This window comes from Chaetodon trifascialis, chromosome 24, assembly GCF_039877785.1.
Source record: "Chaetodon trifascialis isolate fChaTrf1 chromosome 24, fChaTrf1.hap1, whole genome shotgun sequence".
NCBI classification, from domain to species: domain Eukaryota; kingdom Metazoa; phylum Chordata; class Actinopteri; order Chaetodontiformes; family Chaetodontidae; genus Chaetodon; species Chaetodon trifascialis.
The window spans coordinates 3,942,373-3,970,034 of record NC_092079.1 but is presented as its reverse complement, the minus strand read 5'-3'; the positions used below and the strand labels follow the sequence as shown (position 1 = coordinate 3,970,034).

Genomic DNA, 27,662 nt, shown 5'->3' with positions numbered 1-27,662 from the left:
TGCTTACATCAATGCCTTCCTGAAGGTCACCAATAACTTTACTCATACCAAAATGCCATAGTCTGCCATAATATATTGAATATGGGACGACTTGAATTTCCTCAGTGTGATCTTCGTTTGTTCATCCCTGAGAAAAGAAAAAAAAAAAGGCTCCTGGCATATCACCCCGCCCCGCTTTATGAGATCGGCTCTTGACATTCTCACCGCTGCACTCTGCAAAAAAAAAGGAAAAAAAAGAAAAAGAAAAAGAGAGCACCCTTTAATGTGAAAAGGAACGTTTATTTCTGACCTTTTCATAGACATATCTCAGACGACAGTGATGCAAGCACTCATATCCCGTTTTCCATAAAAATGTCCACAGAGACAGAGCATGTGACACCATGGTCATAAAGTTCAATGGAAACATTAAATTAAGCACTACGTATTCAGATACAATGAAAACATACAGTTCAATTAATTGCCCAAGAAACACAGAATTAAAGAGCAGATTGCTATTTCTCGTCATACTTTTAAGTGTACCGGGTATTGAAACAAAGCAACAACCAAATCTTTGTATTTACACCGAGGAGCGCCATTTTTGTCACTGTTAAACATTATTACACAGAACAAAATTATCACATGTGGATATATTCCTGTGGGAGGTTTCGTTGTCAGGATCTAACCCTTTGAGAGTCAAATTTCTGAACCTCATTCAGGCTGTTGTGTCCCTTTTTCAATCGCAAGGAAGGAGGGAAATTTTAAATCAAGATTCAGCCAATCAGTTAACAGTGATGTGCGTCCTACTGACATCATCAAAGTGCGACAAGTCTGAGGGCAGCTCCCTTGTGCGTGGCTGTGCAAGGTGGGGTGTTTTTGTGGAGTGTAATGCAACCTTTTCAAACAATGTGCTGCATGTAGATTTGATGAGAAAGACCCCAGTGTGAAAACAGTGTTTAAAATTTCTTATTTTGAAAAGATAAAATGGGAAGACACTCTTTGTTAAAAGAGTACAGATGGCTCTGGTGTATTGGCACACCAGAACAAATAATTCTCACTGGTTTAATAGAAAACAATGAGAGAGAGAGAAAAAAAAAACCTCACGCAAATGAGTATTTTTACCCCTTAGCTTCAATAATAACCCGGGGCTACACAACTCACATATAATGTATCACAAAACATCATAATGGCAGCAGTTCTCTGGCTGCCAAAAAAGGAAATGAACACGATAACTCAAACAGAACACAACACATTTCCAATATGAATGCATGTTCATTGCACCAAAATTAGATTTTTAGGCTACAGAACTATGAATAAAGTATGAACAATGTGCAAAAAACAAGGTCTACCTTTAAGGGAATCCTGCATTTAATATTAGCATAACGCTATTTCCTCTCTGCCACTTTTTAAAAAATAATTCAGCATTTATTAACTTTATTTCTGTAAGTTAAATTTATGCAATGATATCTGGACAGACGGCAATGGCTACTTTGGTTTCTTTTTTAATGAACAAGGGAGCGATGGGGGCTGGGGGTGCGATAAATTTACAAAATATACATCTAATATTCTGCTTTTTCCAGCAACCGTGATTGATTGAAGTTGGAGCGGCATGTGTGTATTCGCACTTGTTTATTTGTGTGTGTGTATGCAGTGTAAGTGTATGTGTGTGTGCTTTCAGGGATTTTCAAAGTGCTATATCTGATAAGGTGAAAATTAGAAATTGATTCGTGGCTTGTCTCCTAGATGCAATGGTACAAATATAGCCGCTGTGGCCCCAGAGTGTCTTAGAGCAGGAATTTCTGGCTCAGCTCAGTCCATTTGGTCTCTCCTGGATCAAGTCTGGCTTTACTGTCATCCATCTAGTCGAGTTTTTACTCAGCCTTTAAGAGTCAAAGACAACATGATGAACCAGCGTTATATTTGCTTTTAGGAATTTGAGAAGCTTAATGAAATAAATCCCCACTTTGCATATCAAAGCTGCAGTTTGTAAAACATAGAGTCCAGCTTTTTTAGGACTCGCTAGCTGCTGTCGAGGAGCATTATATTTCACTCATTGTTTTGTGACTACCTCTGGGTACAAAAAAGTGCACATGACCAGAATTTAATTTAGGTAAATCAAGCAGAACGGGACACTCTTGTGCTCTGCAGTGCAGCTTTAACAAAATTCAGACCATTTAATGCTGATTTATTCTCATCTGTTGGTACTTTTCAGTCCTGGGGTTCAAGTCCCTCTAGATGGTCAGGGATGGGGAGACCGGTGAGAATTGTCAGACACTTATTCCACACATTGAAGACGGGACACACGGGCTGGACGAAGGAGACGTGAAATGTGTGCAGGTGCTGGGAGCCCACGGCGTCGTAGAAGGTCAGGGAGCCGGCGTCGTAGTCCAGCAGGACCCCGACGCGCCGCAGGTGAGGCGAGGGCTCGATGGCCAGCTCTTTGCTGTTGTGGCGAACCACCCAGGAGTTGTTGCAGCGGCAGAGCACCCAGGAGGCCGAGTTCTTCCCGATCCACTCGTGCTTGGGGGCTGATTTGTAGGCTATGCCCACGGCGTACCTGGGGAGGAGTGGAAGATTCCATTAATGCACATGAAAACAAATAACTTTTACTCAGACTAGGCTAGAAATCTGTGGGTCAATAAAACTCACCATGTGCTCCCTCCAATTAAAGCCTCCCAGTAGTGACGGCCGCTGTCGATGAAGACGTTTCCCACGCAGCCGTAGCTGCTCTGGCTGGTGAAACGCTCCTGGCTGTGGCCTTTCTTGGACGTGGTTTCGTCCCGCTCCACCGTCAGGTTATCGTGGGACACCTTCAGCTTCTTGTGGGCAGATTTGGGATCCAGCTTGAACGGCTGGCCTGATGGAGGAGAGGGAGGGAATGGAAGAACACAAATTGATTTTGAAATGAACTGAGATCTATAAAAGGCAGCATTCTTTCAAGAACAGCTCATTTCTTTTCAGTTAATTGAATTTCATATTTGCCAACAGGAAAAAAAAAAAGCTACTTCTACTTCTGTGTGTGTGTTTACGCACGAATTTTCATTAAATGTCAATCCCATGCAGAGTGTTCTTTTCAGTCGTCTTGTGCTTACTGTTGGTCTTCAGAGTCCCCGGTTCACTGCTCCTGCTTCCTGCTTGGTTAATGGCCTTGACAACAAAGATATACTTGGTGCCACTCTGCAGACCATGCACGGTGTAGTGGTTCTGCTTTATGTTGGGAACAATCATCCAGCTCTCCAATGAGTTACACAGACCTGAGAGGAGAGGGAAAGGAGGGCAAGAAAAGGTGAAAGAGGCAGAGGGAGAAGTGATACAAGTAGCAGTTAGCGTCATTATTGTAGTGCTTTATTGAAAGCGCACAGTCAGAAAAGAATAAGAAATCTGTGGGAGACATTTGATTGTAACTCCGGGCAGAAAAATCACACACAAAGGAGAAAAAGCCTTAACTCAAACGCTTCAGAGAGAGGAGAGTGATATGCAGGTGCGTGAAAGGATGATTGGCTGTGTGTGAGCTCGTGGCAGTGGGAACAGGTGAGAGGGTGTGAAAAGGCACAAGAGGAAGCCATTCGCACCTTGTCAGCTTCATAGCTGCACAATGCTCTCTTTGCATGGTGTGTGTTTTATTCAATGGAACTTAGGACTCCAGCACCACCTCCTAAGGCAAGAGTGTGTGCACAAGTGTGTGTGTGTGTTTTCCTTCCATTCCATGGCTTAGTTTGCTTGAGGAATTTAGCAGGAGGTTAACATAAATGCAGCCCTTTGCTTTGATGAGCACCCTCAGTTTTCCTTTTGATTTCACAATGTCACATCACATTTTCAACTTCCAGCTAAAGTTTATTTTTTTATTAACTAATTAAATCGATAAGAGAGCAGAAATGATGCATTTTACAGAAAAATTACAACCTTTTTCATCAGCCTGACAACTTCAAAATGCAAATATATCAACTGATGTAATAAAAATATTGAGAATCATAACTTTGAAAACCCAAGAAAACAAAATCAGTATGCATTTATGTCAGTTCTTTCCAACCACAACACGAATATTTGTCGTAATCCTTTAAAATGGATTAAGACGAATGTCACTAACACAAATCACCCACAGGAAATGCATTTCAGCAGGCTGTGCTGAACGATTATGCACAGGAGTTAAGGACGTTGTTGTTGTGTTTTTAATGCATTAACATTAGACGAATTCCACCTCTGATTCATCTGAATTGCTCCCGGTGGTGGTGGTGGTGGTGGGGGGGGTTCTGGCATGTGACGTCAATGCCAACAGCAACACCTCTGATGTTATTTAATGTGTAAAGAGGAGGTGAGAAAGCTCACAGAAATCTTAGTAAACTGAAGGAGACAGGGATGTGAAAGCAAGAGGGGAAGAAAGGAAGATGTGTCTCACATTAGTTTAATGGCTGTTGGTTCGAAGCATGCTTTCGACTGTATGTAACGAGGGGGCAATGATAACTGTGTAACCTTGCAAAGATGGGGAGAAATCAAAGGAGGGAAAAATCCTTTAAAGGTGTCATCCTTAAGATTTCAGTCCTGGTTGATTTGGCCAGGCCTGTGGTTACTGTATCTGCACACTGTCTCTAGATTAACTGAAACTGTGCAACTTTTGGCTCCTTATCTGGACGTTACCCAGAGGAGCGGTATGCGAGAATGCAAATGTCCAAATCAGCTGAACCCTGCCGTCTCCCTAGTATAAGAACCCAGCCCATGTGTGAGGTCATTGTCCGGACAATTCGGGGTTTTTGCTGTGAGGTAAATCTATTTGAATCTGAAAAAAAAAAGACCAAATGAAAGACAGAGAAGGCAGTTTGATTGAAAGGGAGCCGGGGAGCTTGTCTTCAGATGTCTTGACCCCATTTTCTTCCTCATAGCCTTTGCTCACTGGAGTGTCTCATGATTTTTGTGGTCTTGTGTGTATTGGAGTACGTGTGTGTATGCCTGCGTATACTGTATGTCTTGTACAACAAGACACTGTACGCGCTGATTCATTTTGCGGCTGTCATGTCTCCTAATGTGACATCTCTCTCCTTCTGTGCTAAACCTAAACTCCCTGCATGTGCAGACACATGAGCTCAGTATATCCACTGAAGTCTCATTTTTTGCTGAACGCTCCACATCCAGTGTGAATTCTCCGCTGTGCTATCGTCAAATCTTATTCTCCTTCCCTTCTTCCGAAGCCACAGTCATTTGATGTGAGGGTGATAGTAGCATAAAAGCTAGAGGCTTCACTTCAGGAGGCTTCACTTCCACTGCTATCTCAGCCTTTAGAAAAGCACTTCAGCTCCCAGCTGCCTTAGGGCAGCTACTGGCCACAATAGAGCACATGATTGTAAAGAGCAGATCTCAGATCTGTGAATTGGATGTAAATGGTCTGCATGCAGGATGTTGGACAATGGCCAGTGCTGCAGCTGCAGTCTTTGTTTAGATAACAATTTGATTTAATCATTTGAATGTTTAGGCTTTATTCACTGGGTCAGCTGCGCAGTGATGATGCTATTTTATTTCTCATGGTCTGAATGTTGTTTTAAGGCCACCTTTAGCTGGATCCCCATTTCATTTTCATTTCATGACTCAGCTGGATGACTTCTACTTTCCATCTGGGAGTGGTTGTTACCCTGTCAGTAGTATCTGACATACAGTATTCATCCAGTGTGGACAGAATTCCCACCATGTTGCTAAAAGCATCCAAATTGCCAAAAACCCATCACATGACTTCAGCTTCTTCAACTGTAGCTACAACCATGGCTAGCAATGATTTCAATCAGAGTGAATTTGTGTTTCAAGATGCATCACACTTCACCCGAACCCTATCGGACTCAAGCATCCCTATTCAGCCACACGTACTTACTGGCAATGTTAGACTGCCCTGTGAAGATGGCATACTGGAGCTCATAGGACACCACTATGAATTCATCATCAGACGTCCAGTGGACCGCAATGGTGTCGTAGGAGGCCGTGCACAACTCCTCCCTGATGCTCGGAGCATTTGGAGCTGCAGGGGATGAAAAGAGGAACGTCACCCACCAAGATGCTACAGTCCAGTTGAGCATAGCTGCAAATTACATTAGCGACATTCCAAAATGATAACACACTCAAAGGCTGTCAGTTGTTATGACACCGCAGCCCCAATTAACCGAGTGCATGTTCATTTGGTTCAATTTATGAATGCAAGGGCTTCATTACATGCAGGATTTAAAATGTTCTTTCCAGTAGAGCGGTAGGTTGAGCATTAAAAGCAATGCGGAAGAGCTATGATAAAATATTCAGAAACACATTAACACAGCGGGAAGAGTAAATACCTTTTTAGCAGTAACATATGTGGCTCATTGCATAATCAGATGATTAAATGGCTTCCCTACGCTCCCTTTTTGATTCACGTGCACTTTATTGAGCTATAGCTGTCTTTGTTTGGGAGAGAAATAAATAAGACATTGTTTTTTGTACTCAAACCATGACATCTTAAGTAGAAAGAGATGGACTGAGGTGAGAAACAAAGATGCAAAGGCACAGCTGAAATTGATTGTAGAGCCAGTTCCTATCTCTTTCTGTGTCTGTCACTCTCACCCTCTTCCGAGCGTTCTGTCATGAGTGGCTGCACATAGTGGAGTGATTCAGACTGATTCACTTAGCGAAAAGGCCCTCCAGCGAGACCCCCATGCATCGCCTAGAATAAATACGAGCCAGCCATTTTCCCGGACCTTCAAGTCCTTTGCACACCATGCCTTGTTTTTGTCCCCAGCATGCTCATAATTCACGCGCTGACATTTTGATGGGCCCTCGCAAGTGGGACATCAGAAATTAATGTTGAAAATTAATTTAGGATTTAATAGGCTGGGGCCTGTTCCTTCAAACGCAGCGCTTGAAGACAGCAGGGACTTCAAAAGAATTGAAAAAGAAAAGACAAAATCTGAATTTAAAGCTGGAGTGGAATCGTAATTAGAGGGAATGTTTGTTTTCATGGTCAATGAGGAATTGGATTAAAGGTCTAGACTGTGGATCCAACAAAAGCAGACATTTGGTTGGTGCTTTTAACCTCAGAGAAAGTAAATATCAAGCGGTTACGATGGTGCACTGCCCTCTGATTTTGACCACAAACTAATCCTCTGAATTTCAGGTGGTGATTAAAACAGTTTTTATTGTTAGCAATACAATACCAAACAAAAAGACGATGATGAAATCACATAGTTTACCTGTTAGATAATCCAGACTCTCCAGCAACTTCTTCTCTCTGCCGAAGTCGAGGGCGAAATTGTCGAAGGTGTCCGTCAGATGTATCTCAGGGATCAGGACTTGGGTTGATGCGGTTGCCATGGAAACCCTAGGTCATTACCAATTAAGATCGAACAGGCTTTTATACTTTATTTATGCAATTCTTATCTTTGAAATAAAAGGAGAACTGAAGAACATACAGCATCTTAATTCAGAAGCTACGCCAAGAGGAACAAGGCATTTTAGCTGATGAAGAACACAGACAGTCTGAACAAACTGCTCGACAGTTGCTAAATTAAAACACTAAATCTGAATAAAATCAGCCACCTAATTAAAGACACTGTGCCGATTAGATCCTGACTGAAAGACAACTTTTGTTTGAAGGACTAAAGGATAATGATTTCTTTTTATATCACTCCGCTTTGTTTCTCCTGAGGATGCCCACATTGGACACCAGGTTTTGGTCTCAATTGCAAAATCAATTAGTCAGAGAGCTTAAGCAGGGAGCGGAATAAGATTAGGCTAAATAAAAGATTAAATTCCTTCTCTCTGTGTCTTTGCTGTTGGGCAAGTCAAGTACACAAGCATCTCAGATTGGTTGTCACCATCTATGTGTGCGCTCTATGCCCTCACCCTAAAGCTAGATCCTCGTTTGCTAAGATTAATAATTCCAACATGTGTGGCCAGTCTGACCTCTCATTGATGCTCTTGGCAGTCTGCAGGAAGCGAGCATGGTCGGTTTCTTTCAGTGTCTGATCGGCCTGTGCGATGAGGGCCGAGGACCTCTCGATGCACTGCTTGCAGTTGGAGATCTGTTGGGCGAGCTTCCGGAGCCTTTGTGCCTGAAAAGCATGGTGAAATGCAAAGTCAGTGCTGTTAGACTGGCTCAAGTAGTCAAACCAAGGATGCGTGAAAATGTCCTCATCCAGGTTAGGATGTCGTGGATCATTAGGGTTGAGAACTTAATCAGCCCTGACAACAACAAATTACCCCAAACTGTGGGATTTTAATGGTACAAGGAGATGGATGAAGTCACCCATACATGAAAAGGTCAAATCTAGAATTGGCTGGTGCATATGCAACCGTCGTCTATTTCTTCTTTATGCTGTCTTCATTGGTAAAAGAGTAGAATATTAAAGATTGTAAATCCTGCCGTCCTGCTGATCTTCAGTTAAAAGGACTGGAAGCTGATGTGTTTTGACCTCCCTTGATTCTTGTCCTATGAGGTTTTGTTGAGAGACCCTGGTTATTTTGTAACTGTGAAGGTAAATTCCATTTCAAAGTTAATCTTTTCTCTGCATTGTCGACGAAGTCAAAGAACCCATGGATGCAATCATGGTTGATTTCTGTTGAAAAAAGAGAAACCAAAGAACAGACAAATGGCTCAAGCAAAAAGTTTGTACTACGCCAGATAAGTTTCTCCCGTGTACCTGCTCATATTGAATTTTCTTGCCGTGTCAGTGATTCCATTCCACGGAAATCTGGGATTTCATTTCCTCGTATTTGTCCCTTATTTGTCCCCTCTTATTTGTCATTCCCTCTCCATACAGTACGAGTACAAGACTTTAAGAGACAGATTGAGGTCAGTGGCTGAATTGAGGTCGAAGGACATTTCATCAGCGGTTTGGCTTGTGAAGGACCCAAAACACTGTAATCTCAGGCCAAATCCATTGAAATTTGCAAGTCATTATCATGTAAAAAAAAAATAAATGTTATTGATTATGTTCTAACGCCCCACCAAAAAGCAATTTGTAGAAATCTATTGGCCTAAAAATAAATATCTCTGCATCTTCTTTGGTGCTATCCTAAAAGCTAAAAGCCTACATTACATGGAGAAGACAAATCCCTGGTGGATTCCAAGTCTCATTAGATACAGATAAAAAAAAAAAAATCATTCGGGTTTAGAGCACGAATAAACGCGACCTCCCATATGCTCTGGGATCTACTCTTGACCAGTCGGCCTGGTTTCGCCGTCTGTTCAGAGTGTGTTGAAGGGTTTGAATTTTCAGCTGCTGAACAGCCCGCCGTCTGTTCACCATGTAGGGATCGGGTCAAGGGGCCGGAACGAAGTACTGCATTTGACACAAAATGTTTGATGGCAGCCTGGAGTGTTTTGAGTGCACGTGTGTGTTTAAATAGTGACGAATAAAGGCGAAGACTCTGGCAGTCAATCAACTGGAGCAATCCAAACCTTTGGATTGTGAATGCTTGCCTCCCAGATTGTACCACATATGCACACTATATTTTATGCTAAATATATTCAATTTTTTTGCAGTATTTGCCCCTTGATGATCATTATACCTGGTAGAATGGTTCACTAATGGAAGGAAATACCATTTTTAATGATTAAGGAATAATGCAAATTAGTAGCGACAGCACATGGCCCATCTGATGATAAGCATCAATTTAGCATGTGCTGGATGTAGTGGAGAAAGAGAATGACAAACAGCAGCTTTAAAATGGGCCAAATGTGTGTTTTTTTTGTTGTTGTTGTTAGCTTGGCAGAGGTAAGGAAAGGTGGGAGGATATGAAATGAAAGACGGGTGTGAAAAAGCAAAATAAATGCTATCTGCTCTCAAAGCATTCTCCTCACCTTCCCCTCCTTGATCTTGTTGCCGATGATCTGCCTCCTCTGCTGAATGATCTCGATGAGGACGTCACACTCCTCCAGGAGCTTGCCCTCCTGACGGGACGCGTTCACCTGAGAACCAATTCACAGACAGTATTGGGTAAACAAAAAGATTGATGGATGCCGGGGATACGGTGGGATGTATGTTCAGTGGCTCCACATCATGTCGACGGAAGGACGGGATGTCATTTCCATCCATCAGCCGGCCCTCCTGTCTGGAAGCGAGCTCTCGAGGAAGACGAGGCATATTAAGGCATTTTCGCCTCCTGCTGGCTTGAGTGCTGAGTGACAAGTGAAATAAGCAGGAGTCCCTGTGGCTGTTCCAGATCAGATATGACACCCAGCAATATGCTGAAGAACCACCCACGAGGGATGTGTCCGAAATCACCCCCCATTAACTGTATAGTGCACTATAAATACCCTCTTCGAGATGGGTAGCAGACATTTGGCCCTTAACACATTTCCCACTGAATCCCATATTCACAAGAAATCATATCACTGTTTATATTCCACTTCAGAAGGTAGATACTAGCTAGCTTCAAGTAGCTTCTGTAGCTGCTGTGATCTCACCAAATACCATTTACACCTTTTGATGATTGGCACTCTTGCAACTTGCTGTCACTTGGCTGAGACGATATGGACCAATATTAGCTTGCGGTCTTTCGCGACCTGTGTGAAGTGCGAAGGTGATCGGGCCGGAGGGGCCACAGGCAGACTTCTGGGATTCATCATGTTGTCAAGCTAGCCCAGACACGTCCGCATTTGTGTTGAAATTGCAAGATGGAGACGTCTCAGTAAAAACCAGACAAAGTTTGGTGAAAAGTTGTGTCTTCAGACTGCTTATAAATCTTTTCATAACTTGTTTAATCAGTGCTATAATAACTATATTTCAATTTGAAGTGGATTCTAACTGCATGGTGAAACAGATGTCACAACTTTAGGCTTTTAAACAAAATGTATTCCAGTTTTAATCTAAAAGCCCCCACAGATCCCGGAGTGAGTCATTTTAGATCCATGTTATCAGACTTTCAGAACACTTTCTTCATAAGAGGTTTAACAGCGAGTTTGAGCTCTCTGACGTCACAACGGAGCTGCACATAAGTTCCTTTTTTTGTCTTTGAATGAGGATTTTGCAGACAAAATTGATGTTTGTTTGTGCATAGCAGATAAAACTTCGCCTGACTTATAAACCAGTCATATAATGTGATCAGAATGCTTTATAGTCATTTCTGTCTTTGTCTCCTTAATGAAAAGCACAGTCCTAATATGTGTGCGGGGCTCCAGACAATGAGGAAGTGAAGCCAACATCGATGAAACACAAGTTAAGACGGAGTATGGAAACAAAGCCATTGTCAGACTATACGTAAGTGAGACATCAATACTGTATATAGAATGGCTGCCTTTGTGGAGAACACGAAGACCTGCAACTTGTTTAAAAACACATTTAGCTTTGTGGCTCTGAGTTCAAACATCTGCTTTGTTGGAAACCCACTGCTGGCAATGAAACTTAATAAAAATGTTTGCATTGATCTGTCTGGAAAGTGCAGTTGATGCTGTTGATTACATTCAGGGTTGTTCTGCCATGAGGGTCCTTAAAATCCAGCTCCATTCTCCGAGGGATTTGAGTCACTTCGCAGTTGGAGCCATGACAGTCTGAGCAGACTGTAAAAGTTGCTCAAGCCTAATTACAAGACTCCAGGTCTGAACTTAATGTGTAATTTCTCATTGTAGTCACTTCCTCGCTGCCCCTTTCACCGCCTTGTAAAGTGTTTTCTTGCTGCGGCAAAGCGATAGCGCGGGGAGCAATGAACAGGAAGTCTGCCGTGAGCGTTGCCAAGCCAGCGAGAGATTGCACAGTTCTTCACACGAATGTACGCACACACACACTTTGACAGGTGTTTTAATAATGACATCACTGGGAGTCATTTGCATTTGCTCCACCGAGCCAAACGAGGCCGGAAAGGACTCGCTCTCCAGCACGCCACTTATGTGGTTTTCTCGGATTGTGTTGCCAACAGAAACAATTTTGCAGCGATTTGCCGCTCCGTTTCAGCGCTCGCAGTGCGCGAGACATGCTAAGCCGAGCACCTGAGATGCACATGCACCGCCACAGCCACTCTGTGCAGCACAGATGTCTTTTCAACACTGCTAATTGGTGTCGTCGACATCACTGTGACAGCTCCGGGGAAGCTTGAGATTTGAACGTGCTTACTTGTGAAAAGCTTGCATATATGTTGTCTCTTTGTGGAGTTCTGTACACCAATTAGTGTACTTATACAGATCTTAAACAAGGGGTTTGAGGGTAGAAGTTTCTCTGAGTATAAACCACAAACACAAGCACTGAAGTTCATCTGTTTTTTGGAAGTCAGCTCTTTTGGCCTGCAGCAGATTTTGCTTAATTCGCTGTGCGTTTTTCAATGGGTGGGATTAGTTTCCAAGAACTTCTAAATCACAATTAAACCAAAGTGGAACTGGAATTAAAGTTTGGGTTTCATTCTTGGCTGACATAGATATTAGTCTCCACTGAAGCTCTGACTCGCTCTCGCTGACATTTCATGACTGTTAATCTCGAGAACTCGACGTGAATGAGGGTGACGCTCTCCGACCTTTGAGTGGAACAACCGCCCGCAAGGCTGCATGGACACGCACATGCGGCCACTCCGCCTCTAAAATCACACATTCTGCTAAGAAAGTGAATTTTTGAATTCCAAAGGACGACACTGTGTAGCCTAAAACATCATAATAGTCATTCTGTGAATAAACGGTTAAATTGAGATATACTAGTCGATCACACACAGACGCAGACAGTTTGTTAGCAGAGTACATCATGTGCCATGTAATATGTAGAGCATCTGATGACTTTGGGCAGAGCCCTCTGGAGCATGTGATCAGTGTGACAGATTGTACCCTGGTAGTGACATTAAGTGATTCATTAAGCCACAGAAACACACACAGAAATGACTCAGTCCTCGGGGGTATCTAAACTTCTCTAAAAGCACGTGAAGCAAACTTTCTGCAAAAGTTAAATTTTGCATGTCTAATACTGGGCCTTAGGACATTTCTACTTCTGAGGCTTTTGCTACTGTACAAGTATTGATTTTCCTACCCAAAGCAGCATGCCAAGTATAATCATTTATTCCATTTTAGAAACAGATCAGCTATAAATTGCCCCTCTTTGGCTATTTGTGATGATCAAATTACGCTTTGATTCGAACATGATAAGTCAGTCCCCTATTTTCCAGCATGCACAAGGGAGCAGAGGACGGTGCAAATACTCCATGGCGTCAGACTCGAACAATCACAGCATCTTCAGCCTATTTGCCGACATGTGGCCAGCTGAAAAAGAATGCTGGGATTTGACATGACGCAGCGCAAGAGCATTACACTGTGGGCACAGCTAAACCACAGCGCAGACAGTGAATTGGAGGGGGGGGTGAGAGCTTGCAGTCTTTTTCAGGAAGCCATTCATCTCTGTTTACACCACCATTACCCCTGCTGTTGGAGGAAGCAGTGGATAGAATTCATAGACAGGATGGAAACTCAGAAAAGTTTTCAAAGTCTGAGCGTCATACAGTTTTTATACAGAAAGCTTTGGAATACATAATCTGAAATATTCAGAGAGCTGCCCGTGCAGGGCTTTTCCTGTGTGACCCTCTGCTTTTTAGTGCTGTCACACTCACCCCTCTCATGGGTGGCTACATGTGCGCATCAAAGAGCTTCATTTACTGACTGTATGACTTCACACGTTTATTTCTGATCATCAGTTTCAACACATTTTTTTTTTTTTTTTGGTGAGGGTCCATCTTCTGCTTGTACTTCTACTTAACTTTTCTCACCTAAAGACTGTACACGCCACAAGCTATTTTGGGGCTTCAGAGTGTGTACTGTATGTGTAGCTGTGACCATAATGCACTGGAGGAAGCAAAAAAAAAAAAAAAAACAGGTCAAGCATTTTTTTGCCCCTTTGTGTATGCATCATTTATTCATTTCTGATTTTTAAAGTGGAGTGTTTCCTTTTTCTGGTCCTTTTGTGATAGGAAAGGATCAAAGAGGGTGTTTTCTTTTTTTTTTTTTTCCCCTTATTTAAAATTCCTGCATCATCAAAATTTCTCCCCCAGCTTAGCTCACAGAAAGCGTCTTTGCGTGACGGCGACACAAAAACATACTCGCAATATATGCACACAGCACTTTTGCAAAAAAAAAAAAAAAATTAATCTCCTTAATAAATCACAATCCTCTTTCCTTGCAGTCTGTAAAGGCCTTGCCAGGCAGAGAGGCTGTTCTCCATTATTTCTAAACTAAGATGTCACTGCCTTTTAACCCTGTGGCATTGCTTTATTTAAAGCTTCTTAGTGGGCCAGCGAAACATGAACAGACAGGCTTAGCACAGTTGCCTTTAGTCGAGCTAAACACACACAGACATCCACACACATAGCTATTATCCTAATAATGCACATGTTCGACAAAGCCAGATGTTGAGTAATTGCGAAAACAATGTGTGCTCATGCCAGTTTCTACACAAATAAAGCTGTTAGTGACAAAAAAGGGTTCAACTTGATGCTAGCAGATTGTTTTAAAGATGGAAAATATGATGTTGAAGCAGCTGTCGCTTAAGTCCTTATTTTCACACCTCATAGGTGAAAGCAGACAGTGCTGCAGGCATAATTATGACTTGAAATTAGTCATTTATTGGCACCATTGCACATGAAATTCACCATAAGTCTGCACCAACTAATGACTACTTTCTTAAGAATTTTTGGCTATTTTGCTTGCGAAATTACTAAATGACCTCTTGGCTCTAAAATATGCTTTCAAAGTGTACAGTTATTTCACACAGTGTATTTGGTGTTAGTTTACCTGCTAACCTTTAGGCACATGCTAAGCTGAAGGATGCTGGTCTCAATCAGAAGTCACAGAGGAGATTGGGATACAAATAAATGCAAATGTAAAATGAGATGCACAATTGTTGCACTGCATAAAAAGACTCTGGATGAACATTCGGTGCCGTTAAACTTCTGCAGATCAACAGTGTAAATTCTAAACAAAAATGGCAGTCACAGGCAATATATAGGTCAGTGGTTAGACCGCTGCAACTGACCTCTACGTGTTGACAAGTCTGGATCAGTTTCCCCATAAGCGACTCCAGCTCGTTGTTCCTCTTGATCAAATTGCTGAGGTTGGAGTCCAGGGCTTGCTACAGCACACACAGACAAAAGACAACAGAGAGAGTGAGAAATGAAAAAGAAATGGCTTGAACATAAATGCAAAGAAACAGATGTGAAGGGCAGAGCCGTAAATCAAAAGAGGATAAAAATGCAACAGATTTCCCCCTTTAGGTTTCTCTGCTGAGACGAGCCGAAGAAGTTTTCAGACAACCTCGGGTGTTACAGCACAAAACAAAATAAAGTTGCAAAAACAAGTGGAAAACATTCTAGAAAGACGAGATAAAATGAGCAAGAATGTTTGAGTCCTCAGCGCCAAGATTCACCAAGGAACAGCAAAGGGAAGCAATGCTTTTCCCTCAACTCTTCTTCACAAGCATCCCCACGAGTTGCATGCTTTTCTTCTTTTTCAAGAGGTGCGTTCAGGGTCCACGTACCTCCGAGCGCTGGTGATACCCCTCGTCCCTGTACTGCCTCCTCATCCTGCCCCGTCCAAGCCTCCGACAGAGGATCCTACTCTAGGAGAGGATGTGACTGGGACAGCCACTCCACTGAGCGCCAAGCCATGCGCAAACCCGGCCAAGCGGCAAATTAGGCTTCAAAAGCTTTCCCTATGAGAGCACGCAGCAGCGCTCTCGGCTAACGAACCGGCAAACAGGTGACAGCACGTCAGCTATGTCCCCTAACGCCCCTCCCTGCTTTTTTTTTCTTCCCTCCCCCTTTTTTTTCCCCGATTTCGCTGCTTTTCATCCGCCTGGGCACAAGCTGTCTCCTTTACTTCCAGGACCGTCATATTATTGCCAAACCAAGCGTGCTTAAGCCGCTCTGATGCCATGTCTCCACTGTCTCGCTTAAAAAAAAAACTGGTTTCCAGACAAATTTGAGCTCCGACTCTGCGAATGCTGAGATACCCCACGTTTCTCGAAAAATGGTGTGAAGGTGCATTGGAGCAGCACGGGCCGAGCAGCAAATGTCAAAGATAGCTTCGCTGGGAAAGCACAGGTTTGCTTCAAATTCCTCGACTTCAAATTAAGAAGGCCAGCTAGCCGAATATGCTACATCACAACTCACTATCTACTTTTGCAGCAGCAGTGCAAACAAAGCCAGGTTCTGATGTTATGCAGAGGATTAAAAAGGAGTTACCCAGAGGGAATACTGAATAAACAACAGTAAACACAAATAGAGATGGTGGGATTTGTGTGTTTTTGTGTGTGTGCGCTCTCGTGGCACTTGGGGCTTAATGGATGGCCTTAATACGGCGATGACACACAAAAGCAATAGCGGCATAAAGATCTCCTCAGAGAAGAATCTGACGCTGCCGTCGCCGTCATCATCCCCAGAGATAAAAATAAACCGAACTACTTGAAGGATGACGAGGAGCACAAGAATCCCGGCGATAAGTCAGCAGCTGCATCACGTGCAGGCCGGCGTGTGCAGCAAAATTCATGCATGCATGCATAAATGCAAAGACAGGAAACATATTCCTAATTACATACCAGCATACACTTCTAATGCAAACTTTACATTTCCACATGCGTGCACACAATCTTCAAACACGCGGTTTGTGCATGTGTTGTTTTTTCGTTTTCAGAATTGGGCATGGAGGGGTTAACCCACATCTGAAGTGTGCATGTTGCCAACTACTGCATATCTTGGAGCTGAGCTGCCCAACCCTTCAGGCTGATCACCGTTCAGTCATCTTGCTTGTTTGACCCCTGTATCGCTCTCTCTGTCTCTCCTGTCCTGCTGCCAGTCAGAGTGGGATTTCCCACCTCCCCTAAAAAACAATGCCTATGCAAGGTTAATCTCTGCCCTGAACGAACTAGGCCAAGCCAAGGTGATTTGATGAATTTTTAGATATACAGTAAGCCACTGCATTCAGATTAACTGCATGGATGCAAAATCCTTTCAGAAACTCTACCCAGTGGTGGAAAGTAGTTAAGTGCATGTGCTCAAGTACAGTACTAAATAATACTACTCGCACTTATACTGTACTCCATTTCAGAGGAAAGTACTTTGCTCTTGTACATATATTTATTAGTTACATGCAGATTTTACATATAAAACATCATTTAATATAATGCTATTGCAGTTGTTGGTCTACAACACAGAGTAGTCAGAAAAAAAAAATAAAAATCTGAAGATAAGTTCTGATAATTCCATCAATTTGGGATTCAAACAATTCCTGAAATGAAACCATACCAGTCACTAGTTTCTCTGTTTCACTGACTGACTATTTTATGAGCTGATCGTGTGCTTTTCCGGCATAAAACCTTGAGTTTGACAAGTAAAAGCTGCAAGTACTTCAAAATGTATTCAAGTAGAACACTTGAGCAAAAGCATTTTCCATCACTTGTATTCTTAAAGTATTTAAACTGTTGCTTAGAAATAAAACATAATAATGTAATACGGTGCTGGTGTATTTAAAATGGGCCAAAATGAATTCAGATTGACACAAGAAAGCAGTTTTCGAGATAAACTGCAGGATACTGAGGTGACATTTGAATCAACACACAGCTGGAGAGAAGGACAAAATATTTAAAAAGGTAACACGCTGCAATGAAGATGACATAACCATCATACAGAATAATCTGAAAAATGTGTAAATGCAAACGTGGGCAAATGCGTATGTGCCGAGGATAAATTCAAGTGCACAATATAGCAAAAGTAAAGATGACAATAGTACAAGTAATTTGGCCTTGACAGATAGCCAAGATGATTATTTTGTCAATGTTCATAAAATACTGACAGTCATACCTGATCCAGCAGCTCTGTTTGAGATTTGCTGCAGCTTTTTCATATCCTTCCAATGTGTAATTACTGCATATGCTTACTTGCATTTGTAATTTCACATTGCGGTTTTGCAACTTGTACTTAAAGGCTAACAATAGGCTAAAGAGCAGAGTTACTGACATTACCCAGTGATGCTACGTTGCATCTGTAACCACAGTCCACAGTGATGTCACAACGCACTGACATGCCCTGGAGTACACTTATACATCACTGCTGCAAGGTCAGAAGGCCACTGGAGGTCACCAAAAACAAGACATTTGCTGGTGTTAAGTAGCTTATTATGTGATGGATCTTCTTTCAACTTCTTCAAACTTTCACTGAAACATATAAATATCCGAAATACATTCCTCATAGATGGAGTCGTGCCTCAGTTTTGAGAAAGAAATCCTAATAATGACAATGCGGTCAGTCTCTAATCCACACGGAGACGGTCACGGCCACTTGGCAGGAGAAAAAAAACACCCCGTGGCTCAGCTGCGGAAGCAGTGAGAGCGGTGAAATGACTTGAAATGTAAATAGAATTCAAAAAATAAGATTTAGTTTGATTAAGTGCGGTCAGCGAACCGAGTTGGAGCCAGTTTTGGGAGTTTTTCAGAGGAAAGCTGGCTCCTTCCAAAGCATCTGCTCTTAATCAGTGAGAAGCTGTCCTGCTGCAGCACATTCAGATCCTCTCACAGCTTCTCTTTATATCACCCAACAAGAATCCACTCTTTGCATAATGTTTCATCACCTAAGATCTCCCTGCCAGCTTAAAAAGAAAAGTTCTGCACTTTTGCTTTTGTTTTGCTTTTCTCTTGACATTTTCTACCATTTCTTGCTAAATGTGTAAACCTCATTGTCATTAGTGTATGCATTGTTCCGTGTGTGCAGCAGTGGCGATGGGTGGAGGCTCTGAGTGAGCTAAATCACCCCAAAGCAGTGCTGATAAGCTAAGGATGTAAGGAGGTGCAAAGGGGATCACACACAGTCGCTCAGACAAGGATGGAGACAGGTAGGCGAGCGAAATGAAAACTTCAGAGGAGCTACGTCTTTTCAAGATTTACTGTGACACTGAGCAGGATTGTGTTCTCAGGAATCCTCACCCAGCTGCCAGAATTCAACTCTTTTCCTTGTTGCCTCTGTGAGTGTGTCAGAGACAGAGAGAGAGGGAGGGAGATCAGTGAGAGAGTGAGACAAGTACAGAGAGAACAAAGGCTTAACAGCAAGATAGAAATGAAAGAGAGGAAACACAGGTCTAATCATCGGAGTCATCATTTATTTGTTTACTGCTCTGTGTTCACCCATCTTTACGGACATCTCCGCTATCTCCTCTTGCTAAGTCATCATTGTATTGGGTGTTCTGTATTTGATGGAGGGCGCTGGCATGTTTGCTCAGCACCCACTTTCCCCACCAGTGAACTCTCCCGTAAATTGGAAACAATACGTTTGTGTACCAGTCTGAGAGAAACAGAGGTGACTCCTGCGGGAAAAAAAGAAAAAAGAAAAGCATCCCTGACTCAAAAGCGAAGCCCAGCAGACAAAACGCAGCAAGGAGGGAATATTGTGGCGAGGGAAACTGGGAAAGGATGGAAAGTGTGCGATTGTGTCTGTGTTTGATTGAGAGACAAGAGACCCCAGAGCAAAAGGAACATTCAGAAAATAGACAGTGAGTGCTGCACAATGCATTGTAAATTCTCAGCTTTTATTTAGTTCAAGTGAAGAGGCTTCTATTACAGACTGAGGGGTGACAATGGAGCAGCTATCGGAAAAGTGGGCCAGATTTCATCGTACCTGATTTTACAGTATGAGTTGTGATGCGTCATTGCAACACACAAAGAGGAAATGTGCACACACAGACTCAGAGTAGTGTTTCTGTTTGTCTTTTTGATAACTGTTTTGGTTTTCAGGCTTGCAAAATGACTGTTTTGGTTCACTCCGACCGCTCTTATCATCAGCTCTGTATCCGGGCAGATGTTTTTAGCCAAAAAGCTCCGAAAACTGACTGTGCCTGCCCAGGATCGAAAGTTATTGGTGGATGGGTGGGGACCAAACAAGAATTACAGGGAATTATTTTGGTACTTATATTTGCCAGGTGGCCAGAAACATGAAATTAATGCTAATGTTAATTATATCTGTCGGATGGCTCAATGAGCACCTGTTTGATATCTCCCCCCGTGTAGTAAAAAAAAAATCAGCTTGCAAGTTTAAGCGACCTCAGCTATAATGAGGGGCTTGCCATTGAATTAAAATATGATGATGAGCCATTTATTGGAGAAAAAAGCAACTTTTCACCGCCCTCTCTGATTGACAGTGTCAAGGCTGTAGCGCCTCGGTCCACACCCAGCTCACCTGTCACAGTGGACTGACCCTGAAGCTCTCCATCACTGCAGCAAGGGAAGGAGTTAAACCACAGGAAGTCAGACAAAGTTTCCCAAAGTCAAAGCTGAGATTTAATGGTGAAAAACATCCACATAATAGCATGGACTTTATTAAGGGAGTTAGTAAGGGAATAAGTGTATTCACAATATAAAAGATGAATGAGAGAGCTGGAGGACATGAAAGTAAATATGTGCTTATCAGTAAGGCTGTGAATCAGATGTTATGTTTCGTGTCTGTTCATATTTTATTGGCGCTTGACAACTCAAAGTATGCTGTTTCAACTCTAAAGGGCAGCTGATTAAACCAAAAGGATTACTACATAAACACAACAAACCTTTGATTTGGAACTAAAGCTGCACACACACGCTCACTCACACACACACAGCCATGCCTATCTCTTATCCTCAAGGTTCTTTCTCCTCAGACCCAGAGCCAAGGACTTTAAAAGCTATTTCCAGCTGCCTTCTCAGTCAATTTCCTGTGACGGGGGTAATTTTATCTCTGAAAAAGGATGGGTGTTCCCACAATAACCTCCACAGCTCTTATCAGACACACCACCACTGCCACTGTAAAAAGGAAACTATTCCAATCATCTGATATTCGTTTTCTTTTTTTTTTTCCCTGTGCCGAGTGGGGATATCTCCAATTCCAGCAGATCAGGGCAAAAAGTGATATGCATGAAATGGTCCGGAAAATAGGACCAAAATAGTTTTGACTTGTCAGACTCCAAAATGAAATAAAAAAGCTTCATATTTGAGTGAAACCAGGGACAAATGAGACTGAATGTAACATCACTGGTGTTTCTAGTTTCAACCATTTGGGCTACCTGACAAACAGCCTTGCTGGTCTGTGCTGTGCATCCTCTTTTGTGAAGTTCCCCCAAACTTTTCTGTCTCTATGAATTAAAAATCAAATGTGTTGTTCAGTATAAATATTGCATGGCACTTGGGTCGTTTCCCGTGATAATTAGCTTCCTGCTCTCTTCCCGTCGCTGGTTCAAAACTCGTTCGCCTCTTAAAATTCAATTTTGCACACTCAATATTCAGTATATAGTGTAATTCTAATATATATTTTCTATCTCAATTTGCACATCCAATTGCTCAGTATATAATATATAGTAAAAATACTTGTTTTATTGCTGTACATTTTATTGTGTGGTATATTTCTGTATATATATATTGTATATTTTACATATATCCTTAGTATTAATATTCTGTTTCTTTTTATATTGCCTTTATATATATATATTCCTTCTCGTTCTTTCTTTCTAATTTTATTCTAATCTATAATTCTATTTTGTTATGGAGCACTGCTACAAAAAACAATTTCCCCTTGGGGATCAATAAAGGAATGCTGATTCTGATTAAAAGCAACTCAACTTAGTACATTTTGTGAAAAAAAAAAGAAGCAATATATACTGCTCAATTAATCTAGCTGAGGAATTTTTTAAATGAACTGTGAACATTTACTTATGTCGCATCATCGTAATTGAAGAGCTCACCGCTTCTGTCGAGATTTGTTTGCCTGCTGTTCGTGACGCGTGGGTTTACTGCACGCCACGTGTGCCAACGTGTGCTGCAACACGCACAAGAAGAAGACAAACACTGTTTGCTGAAATGGATAAAGGTCAAGTGAACTGACATGTACGGAACTCAGCTTTCCACTTTAAAACAGAATTTAGCCCAAGGCTGAGATATATTTAAAGCCTCCCCGCTGCTGAAGAAGCCGCAAAACAAGTCAGTCAGTGATAAGAAAAAGTGGAGATATTCATTTTGTTCGGGTCTACTTTGTCTTTATCTTAAGTGTTATTGTATTTTTCCTTCTTAATATAGCCATGGCAATGAAACTGACTTTGACAAAGGCTCTGTTCAGGCTGAACAGCAGAGTGCAGCGATGATAAAACCCAGATATCAGAAAATAATAAAACCTGTCAGCAAGGAGAGTTAAAAAAGTGACATCACTAATGCATCACGATGCTTCAATTTCAACCCCAGTGAAACAATCATCAGGGTTTGACAAAAATCCTTCCTAATGCCTGGATCCTACAAGGTCGGCTCAAGGCTAACAGGGTCTTAACCCGTGGATGGTATCAAACTCACGTCATGTGCCAGCTGGCCGGCCTGAGGGTTTTCAGGCCTTCACAGGTGGTCGGATCCCCTCGAAGTTTTTGGCAGAAAGAGCACATTTGAAAGAAGAGGCTGCTTGCGTTTATCCTCAGGTTCGTGTAAGGCCAGAGGGCAGAGAGCGTCTCTAATGTGTGTGTGTGTGTGTGTGTGTGCAGACATGCATGCATGGGTGTGCAAGTGTTCGTGTGGAAGCGAGACAGCATGCTCATAAGACAGGACGCAGCCGTGATTTGCTCTCCCATCTGTCCTCTTCAAGCAGAGTGACTTCTGACAGATGGAAACATGTGATCTGACCAAGAATTTCACTTATCCGACAAATCCCTCACACTAAACATCAAAATATATTGTTATTCAATTTGGCTACAACAAAAAGTGCACTTTGCTTTGGGAAATTGACAGAATGCAAGCGGCAGATGTAGTATCTGCAAACAAGAACTTGTTCTGTAATCAGTTTTGTTTGAGAATATAACCTAGAAATAGAAAAAATAGAAATCACTAGAATGAATTTACAGTCTTGATTACTTCTATTTTTTTTCCCCTTTGTTCATATGGACACACTCCCACAGCTGTTAACCCCCAGCTGCTTTATTTCAAAGCCATGCTCAGCCACTCAAACAATAAAGAACACACCAGCAGGGTGGACATGAAGCCCTCAGGCTGTTCATTTATAGTCAAACTTAAACAAAGGGTGAATCAAATGATATTTGCAGCTGTGCTTCACACGCACTCCCTCTCATGCAACCTTTAATGCTGAGATGAATTCTGCTTGGATTTCTTCAGGGGCGGTCGAACATATGGACTGTCACGTGGCGCTTGTTATAGAAGGCATCATGGTTGTACTGTACCGTCTCATCTGCTTTCATGGACAATGTTTTGCAACTTGAGAGCATGTCAGAGCAAGGGGAAATCTGCTACTGCTTTGTTTTTTTGCTTTACAGCAGATAATTGGCCTGTATGATAACTGCTGGGTGCGCTGACCTGTGATATGCTGCGTTCTCTCTCCGGATGAATGGAGGGAGAAAGAGGGGGCAGAAAGAGAGGCATGGTAATTAGATGATGCACTGACCTATTGCTTTCCTGCTAATTATTCTCCTCTGCTTGGATTTGCTAGAACACGCAAAATGAGGATGTACAGATGCACACATTAGCTGCGATGATGAAAATAAACGGAGCCAACCAGCAGAGGGCCCTGAATCATAGAGGGGCCCAAGCATTAGTGGCTTCATGCAAAATTAATATGATCCAAGGGGAATAATGGTAATAATGATCACCGTGAGGAATCAAATTCTTTTTCTTGGAGGTGACTCCTTGACATATTATGCTCTTTGAAAGTCTGAGAGCAGAATTTTCTTACAGAGCTGCTATTTTCCTGTTGAGCTCTAAAGTTTCAGGAATTAGAGAACCGGTACTTCAGTTTCTTCCATTATATTGCTAAAGGCATGCCTTCTCTCTGAGGACATATTACAAACTGCTTCACACTTGAACACGTGTTTCAGACTTCTGGTAATTGGAAAACCTGTTTCTCGTAGGAGTAACGCCACGGCGTTTCATTTGAGGAGTCTTAGCGAGGCTGAGTAAACACTTTCCAAGTAAGCGTGCACGAGGGTATTGCTGAAAATGTTCCCTGGGTAAATGACGCTTTGGAAAAGTTGGATGCATTTTCTCGTCCATTGTTCTGCAAGAAAATATGTGATGTGTAACTAGTATGTGGGATGATTAGCGCGATTGACGCTAATAAAACTGCTTCTGCCTCATGTCAGGAGTTAAATAACTGGCACCAAGAGATATGAGTGTATAAATTACTCAGTGCCAGCCAACTTGCAATGGCTCCCTGGTGGATTTTGCATTGATTTTAAAATTCTTAAAGTTACTTTAAAAGGCATTAAGTTACCGATAGCATGTGTCTGCTCATATCCATGGATGGGGCCACGCTAGTTATTCCTACATCTCAGCTGGGCGACAAAACAATCATTTAATTAATTGTCAGATACTCGACTCAATTTCTCAGAGCCCGTGGTGATGTCTTCAAGTGGCTTGTTTAGTCTGACCAACAACAGAAAAGAAATTTCATTTTTACATTTCATTTAGAAAAGGAGCAAATCCTCACATTTGAGAAGGAAGAAATAATAAGCTTTGGTGTTTCTGTTTCAAAAAAAATTACAGAAACGTGTAATTAATCATCAAAATAATTGTCAATTAATGGAGTAGTGGTTGCAAAGCACTTTCTAACTTTGTAAAATCCAGCAAATTTATACATTAAGATCAGTTTAGTAGTCATGTGGAGTACGACCCAGCTGTTAAAACACTAAGACAACTTCACAAAGTGTCCAAACACCACCAACTCGAAACAATGAAGTAGCCCGTAAAGAAAAGAGTGACATTATTCAAGGGCAGATGACAAGATGACTAGAACAACGGCATCCGGTCGACATTCCGAGTAGCATTTCTTTCCACACGAGCTCTGGTGTAACACACACGCGCGCACACACAGGCTGCCTCTGTGGCCATTACCAGCACACTCTAATAGCCATGCCCAATTAAACGCACCTCCACCCAGCAGGCAATTGGCGCTTGTTAACCTGCAACCTCATGGAAGACACCATGCCTTGTCACTAATGACACTCCACATATTCACTCCATATGCATGCCTCTGAATACCCTCCTGGCACACTGGCATGGTGTAGTGATTATGCTAATTGCTTAATTATTCAGCAGAGATAATAAGGCAGCATGAGACGATACAATCTCACTTGATAATTGAGTTAGATACCTGGGTAAGGATAATAGGAAATTTCACATCCCAGAGCAGCATAAAATTAATGTTTTAAAATTCATTATATCCGCTAGATAAATAATGGAGGAAATCCATAACCTTGACGTAATTGTCGTTAGAGGCCGCAGGTTAATTAGATCACAGTTTGGGAAAAATCTGACATATTCCACAAAAGCCATATTCACATAGAAGCATGTTTAAAAAAATTAAAAAAAAGTGCAATAAATTAATAATCAACTCCTGTGCTTACCCTGAGTTTTTCATAGCGGTCGCTGAGTGCTGCCACCTGGTGGTCTCTGTGCCTTCCGACCAGTTTGCACAGCGAGCAGATCAGCTGATCATCACTGACACAGTACATGTTCACCTTCTCCTCCTCGTGCTCCAGGCACTGGAGCCCTCTGAGGTGGGAGTCTGGCATGGGCTCGATGAGCCGGTGGCCCGTGAACGGCTTCTTGTTCGGGTGAGTTGCCCGGAGGCACTCCTCGCAGTACGACACCTCGCACGTCACGCAAGTTTTGACGGCATCCTGCGGCGGGTCCTGCTCGCAGAACTGGCACTGAACCGGTTCAGGAGGCGTACCTGGGCTGGACATGGCGGCGCTGACAGGGACCAGAGCCAGTCGGTTACTCCCTTCCTCGCCGGGAGAGTTGGGGCCGCTGTGGGGCGCGGGCAATGGCAGCGGTAGAGGCAGCCCAGCTGAAGATGAAGCCCGTTGAACTCTATCAATAATGTTCTGCAAGGTCACGTTTCTCTTAAGTCCTTCTAATCCACGCTCCGGACTCAGGGAAATGACATATCTACAGGTGGGGCACTGGAAGGCGCCGATGCTCTGAACAGATTCGTTGGTTGCACAGTGGGAGATGAGGATGCGGTGGGCGCAGCCGAAGCACAGGCTATGGGCGCAGGGGAGCAGTAGTGGGTCTTCAAAGAGCTCCAGGCAGATTGGGCAAGTCAGCTCTGACTCCAGAGTGTCCATCCTGCTCATAGGAGGCCAGGCGGGACCAGGCGCAGTCTCAGCGAAATCCAGAAGAGCCGCTCAGCTGTCTGTAGGCCAGAGCCAGAGAGATAGATGCAAGAAATCACAAAGACAGAGGGGAAAAAAAGCAGAAAGAAAGCACAGGGATTTGTGATTAAATGGTGTGAAACGGCTTACTTCTCGCTGCTTTCTTGGGAGAGCTTATATCTCAGTGAAGCAGACCACTGAGTGGACTTAAAGAATGACAGAGTGTTAAGTGCTGGCTTTTTGAAGTCTGTGTGAAAACTTAAAATGAGGGAAAATTGATGTCTTCAAAGACGAGACAAAAACTGAATACTTTAAAAAATTCAGTGTCCTATCATCAGACATTTAGATCTTTAACACCAGCAACGATGATGGGATACTTCTGCATGGATTCCAAAAGAAACACACCAGAAAAAGTACCTTGGACTTGCTCAGAGTACCAAACTTGATCTTGATCTTCAGTGACAAAATTCAACATCTTGCAAGTCATATACCAAACATGCACCTAGTTGCACACTGACGATTCTTACACCCACACCATCATCTTTCTGTCTTTCCATTGGCTCAGCAATGAGAGGATGGAGTAAGACCTTAAATTTCTAAGTTTCATCATCGAACACACATGGCAAATAAGAAGTAGTGCTGAAAGAAAATACGAAGAAGAAAAACATGGACAACCTGGAGAAAATGGAAGATGAGCTATGGCTTAAAGAAATGCTAGTTGCGGAGTTAATGCATGTTTGGCCGTCAGCACATGTTACAGACGTGCTGTTGACCCACTTTTCCCTTCTCATCATTCTCACTCTTTCTGGCTCTGCGGTTGCAAGCGTCGCTTTAGTTCAGCCCGAGCTTGGACTAACAAGATTGCTGTTTCGCAGCAAGCTCGAAAATGTCAAACGTCGTCATGTGGTTGAACGCACCATCAAGGGCAAGTCACGTAACTTAGCTCTCTTTGCAGTGGATTTGCAATCGTAGCAGTGAGCGATGAATACGAGTCATGAAATAAAAGTTGACCAGTGGCTGCTGGGAAGGAACTATCTTGTTTAATGGTACATTATGTTGCTGACTGTGTTTAATCGTTGTGCAGTGTTGGGTCGTGTTTGTTCAGGGCTAACTGTATTTCAAGCTCAGACTTTAATGTTCTTCAAATCTTTTTAAGACACCTTATTTTTAATGTGATTATTTTGCATTTTGTGGATATTTTAAACTCAAAAGAATCAGTCAGTATAGAACTTTTGAGAAGTTCGACACTTAAATCACAGCAACTTTCAACCCATACATTCGCAAGATTGGCCTAAAACAACAGTATCTGACAAGATTTCCTGGTTGTTACAGCCATGCTGAGGTGAGAAGATGTTAAAAGGGAACTGTTTCTTTAATTAAACCCCGTCTGGAAATATTATATTGACATTTAGAGCGATAAATGCATCAGTAAGCTGATAAATAAGTGTGGCTAGGATCTCAATTTCTTCCAATCAGTGTTATCAGTCTGTCCAAAAGTTAACTTCGAGCATCTGACTCCTTTTTCTTTGTTCCTTCGACGTATATGAACTTAGCCAGAGGGCTGTTAGTAAAACAAGTCAGTTACTTTGTGGCGGCAAATGTGGATTTCACAGCTGTTGAAAAAACA

At 42.5% G+C, this 27,662-nt stretch overlaps 1 protein-coding gene across 2 annotated transcripts in view; it reads right to left on the bottom strand.

Annotated features, from left to right (window-relative positions):
• Nucleotides 1-258: 258 nt before the first annotated feature.
• The window catches only part of LOC139327780 (E3 ubiquitin-protein ligase Midline-1-like), a 57,213-nt gene continuing 29,809 nt past the window's right edge, over nucleotides 259-27,662 (bottom strand). For both annotated transcript variants that reach the window (XM_070957739.1, XM_070957740.1), the window contains exons 2-10: nucleotides 25,283-26,076; nucleotides 14,919-15,014; nucleotides 9,785-9,892; nucleotides 7,885-8,033; nucleotides 7,173-7,300; nucleotides 5,831-5,974; nucleotides 3,069-3,230; nucleotides 2,626-2,833; nucleotides 259-2,533 (exon numbers count right to left, since the gene is read on the bottom strand). In XM_070957739.1, the coding sequence (XP_070813840.1) occupies nucleotides 2,185-2,533; nucleotides 2,626-2,833; nucleotides 3,069-3,230; nucleotides 5,831-5,974; nucleotides 7,173-7,300; nucleotides 7,885-8,033; nucleotides 9,785-9,892; nucleotides 14,919-15,014; nucleotides 25,283-26,017 (2,079 nt within the window). In that variant the 5' untranslated portion in view covers nucleotides 26,018-26,076 and the 3' untranslated portion in view covers nucleotides 259-2,184. The remainder of the gene's footprint in view (nucleotides 2,534-2,625; nucleotides 2,834-3,068; nucleotides 3,231-5,830; nucleotides 5,975-7,172; nucleotides 7,301-7,884; nucleotides 8,034-9,784; nucleotides 9,893-14,918; nucleotides 15,015-25,282; nucleotides 26,077-27,662) is intronic.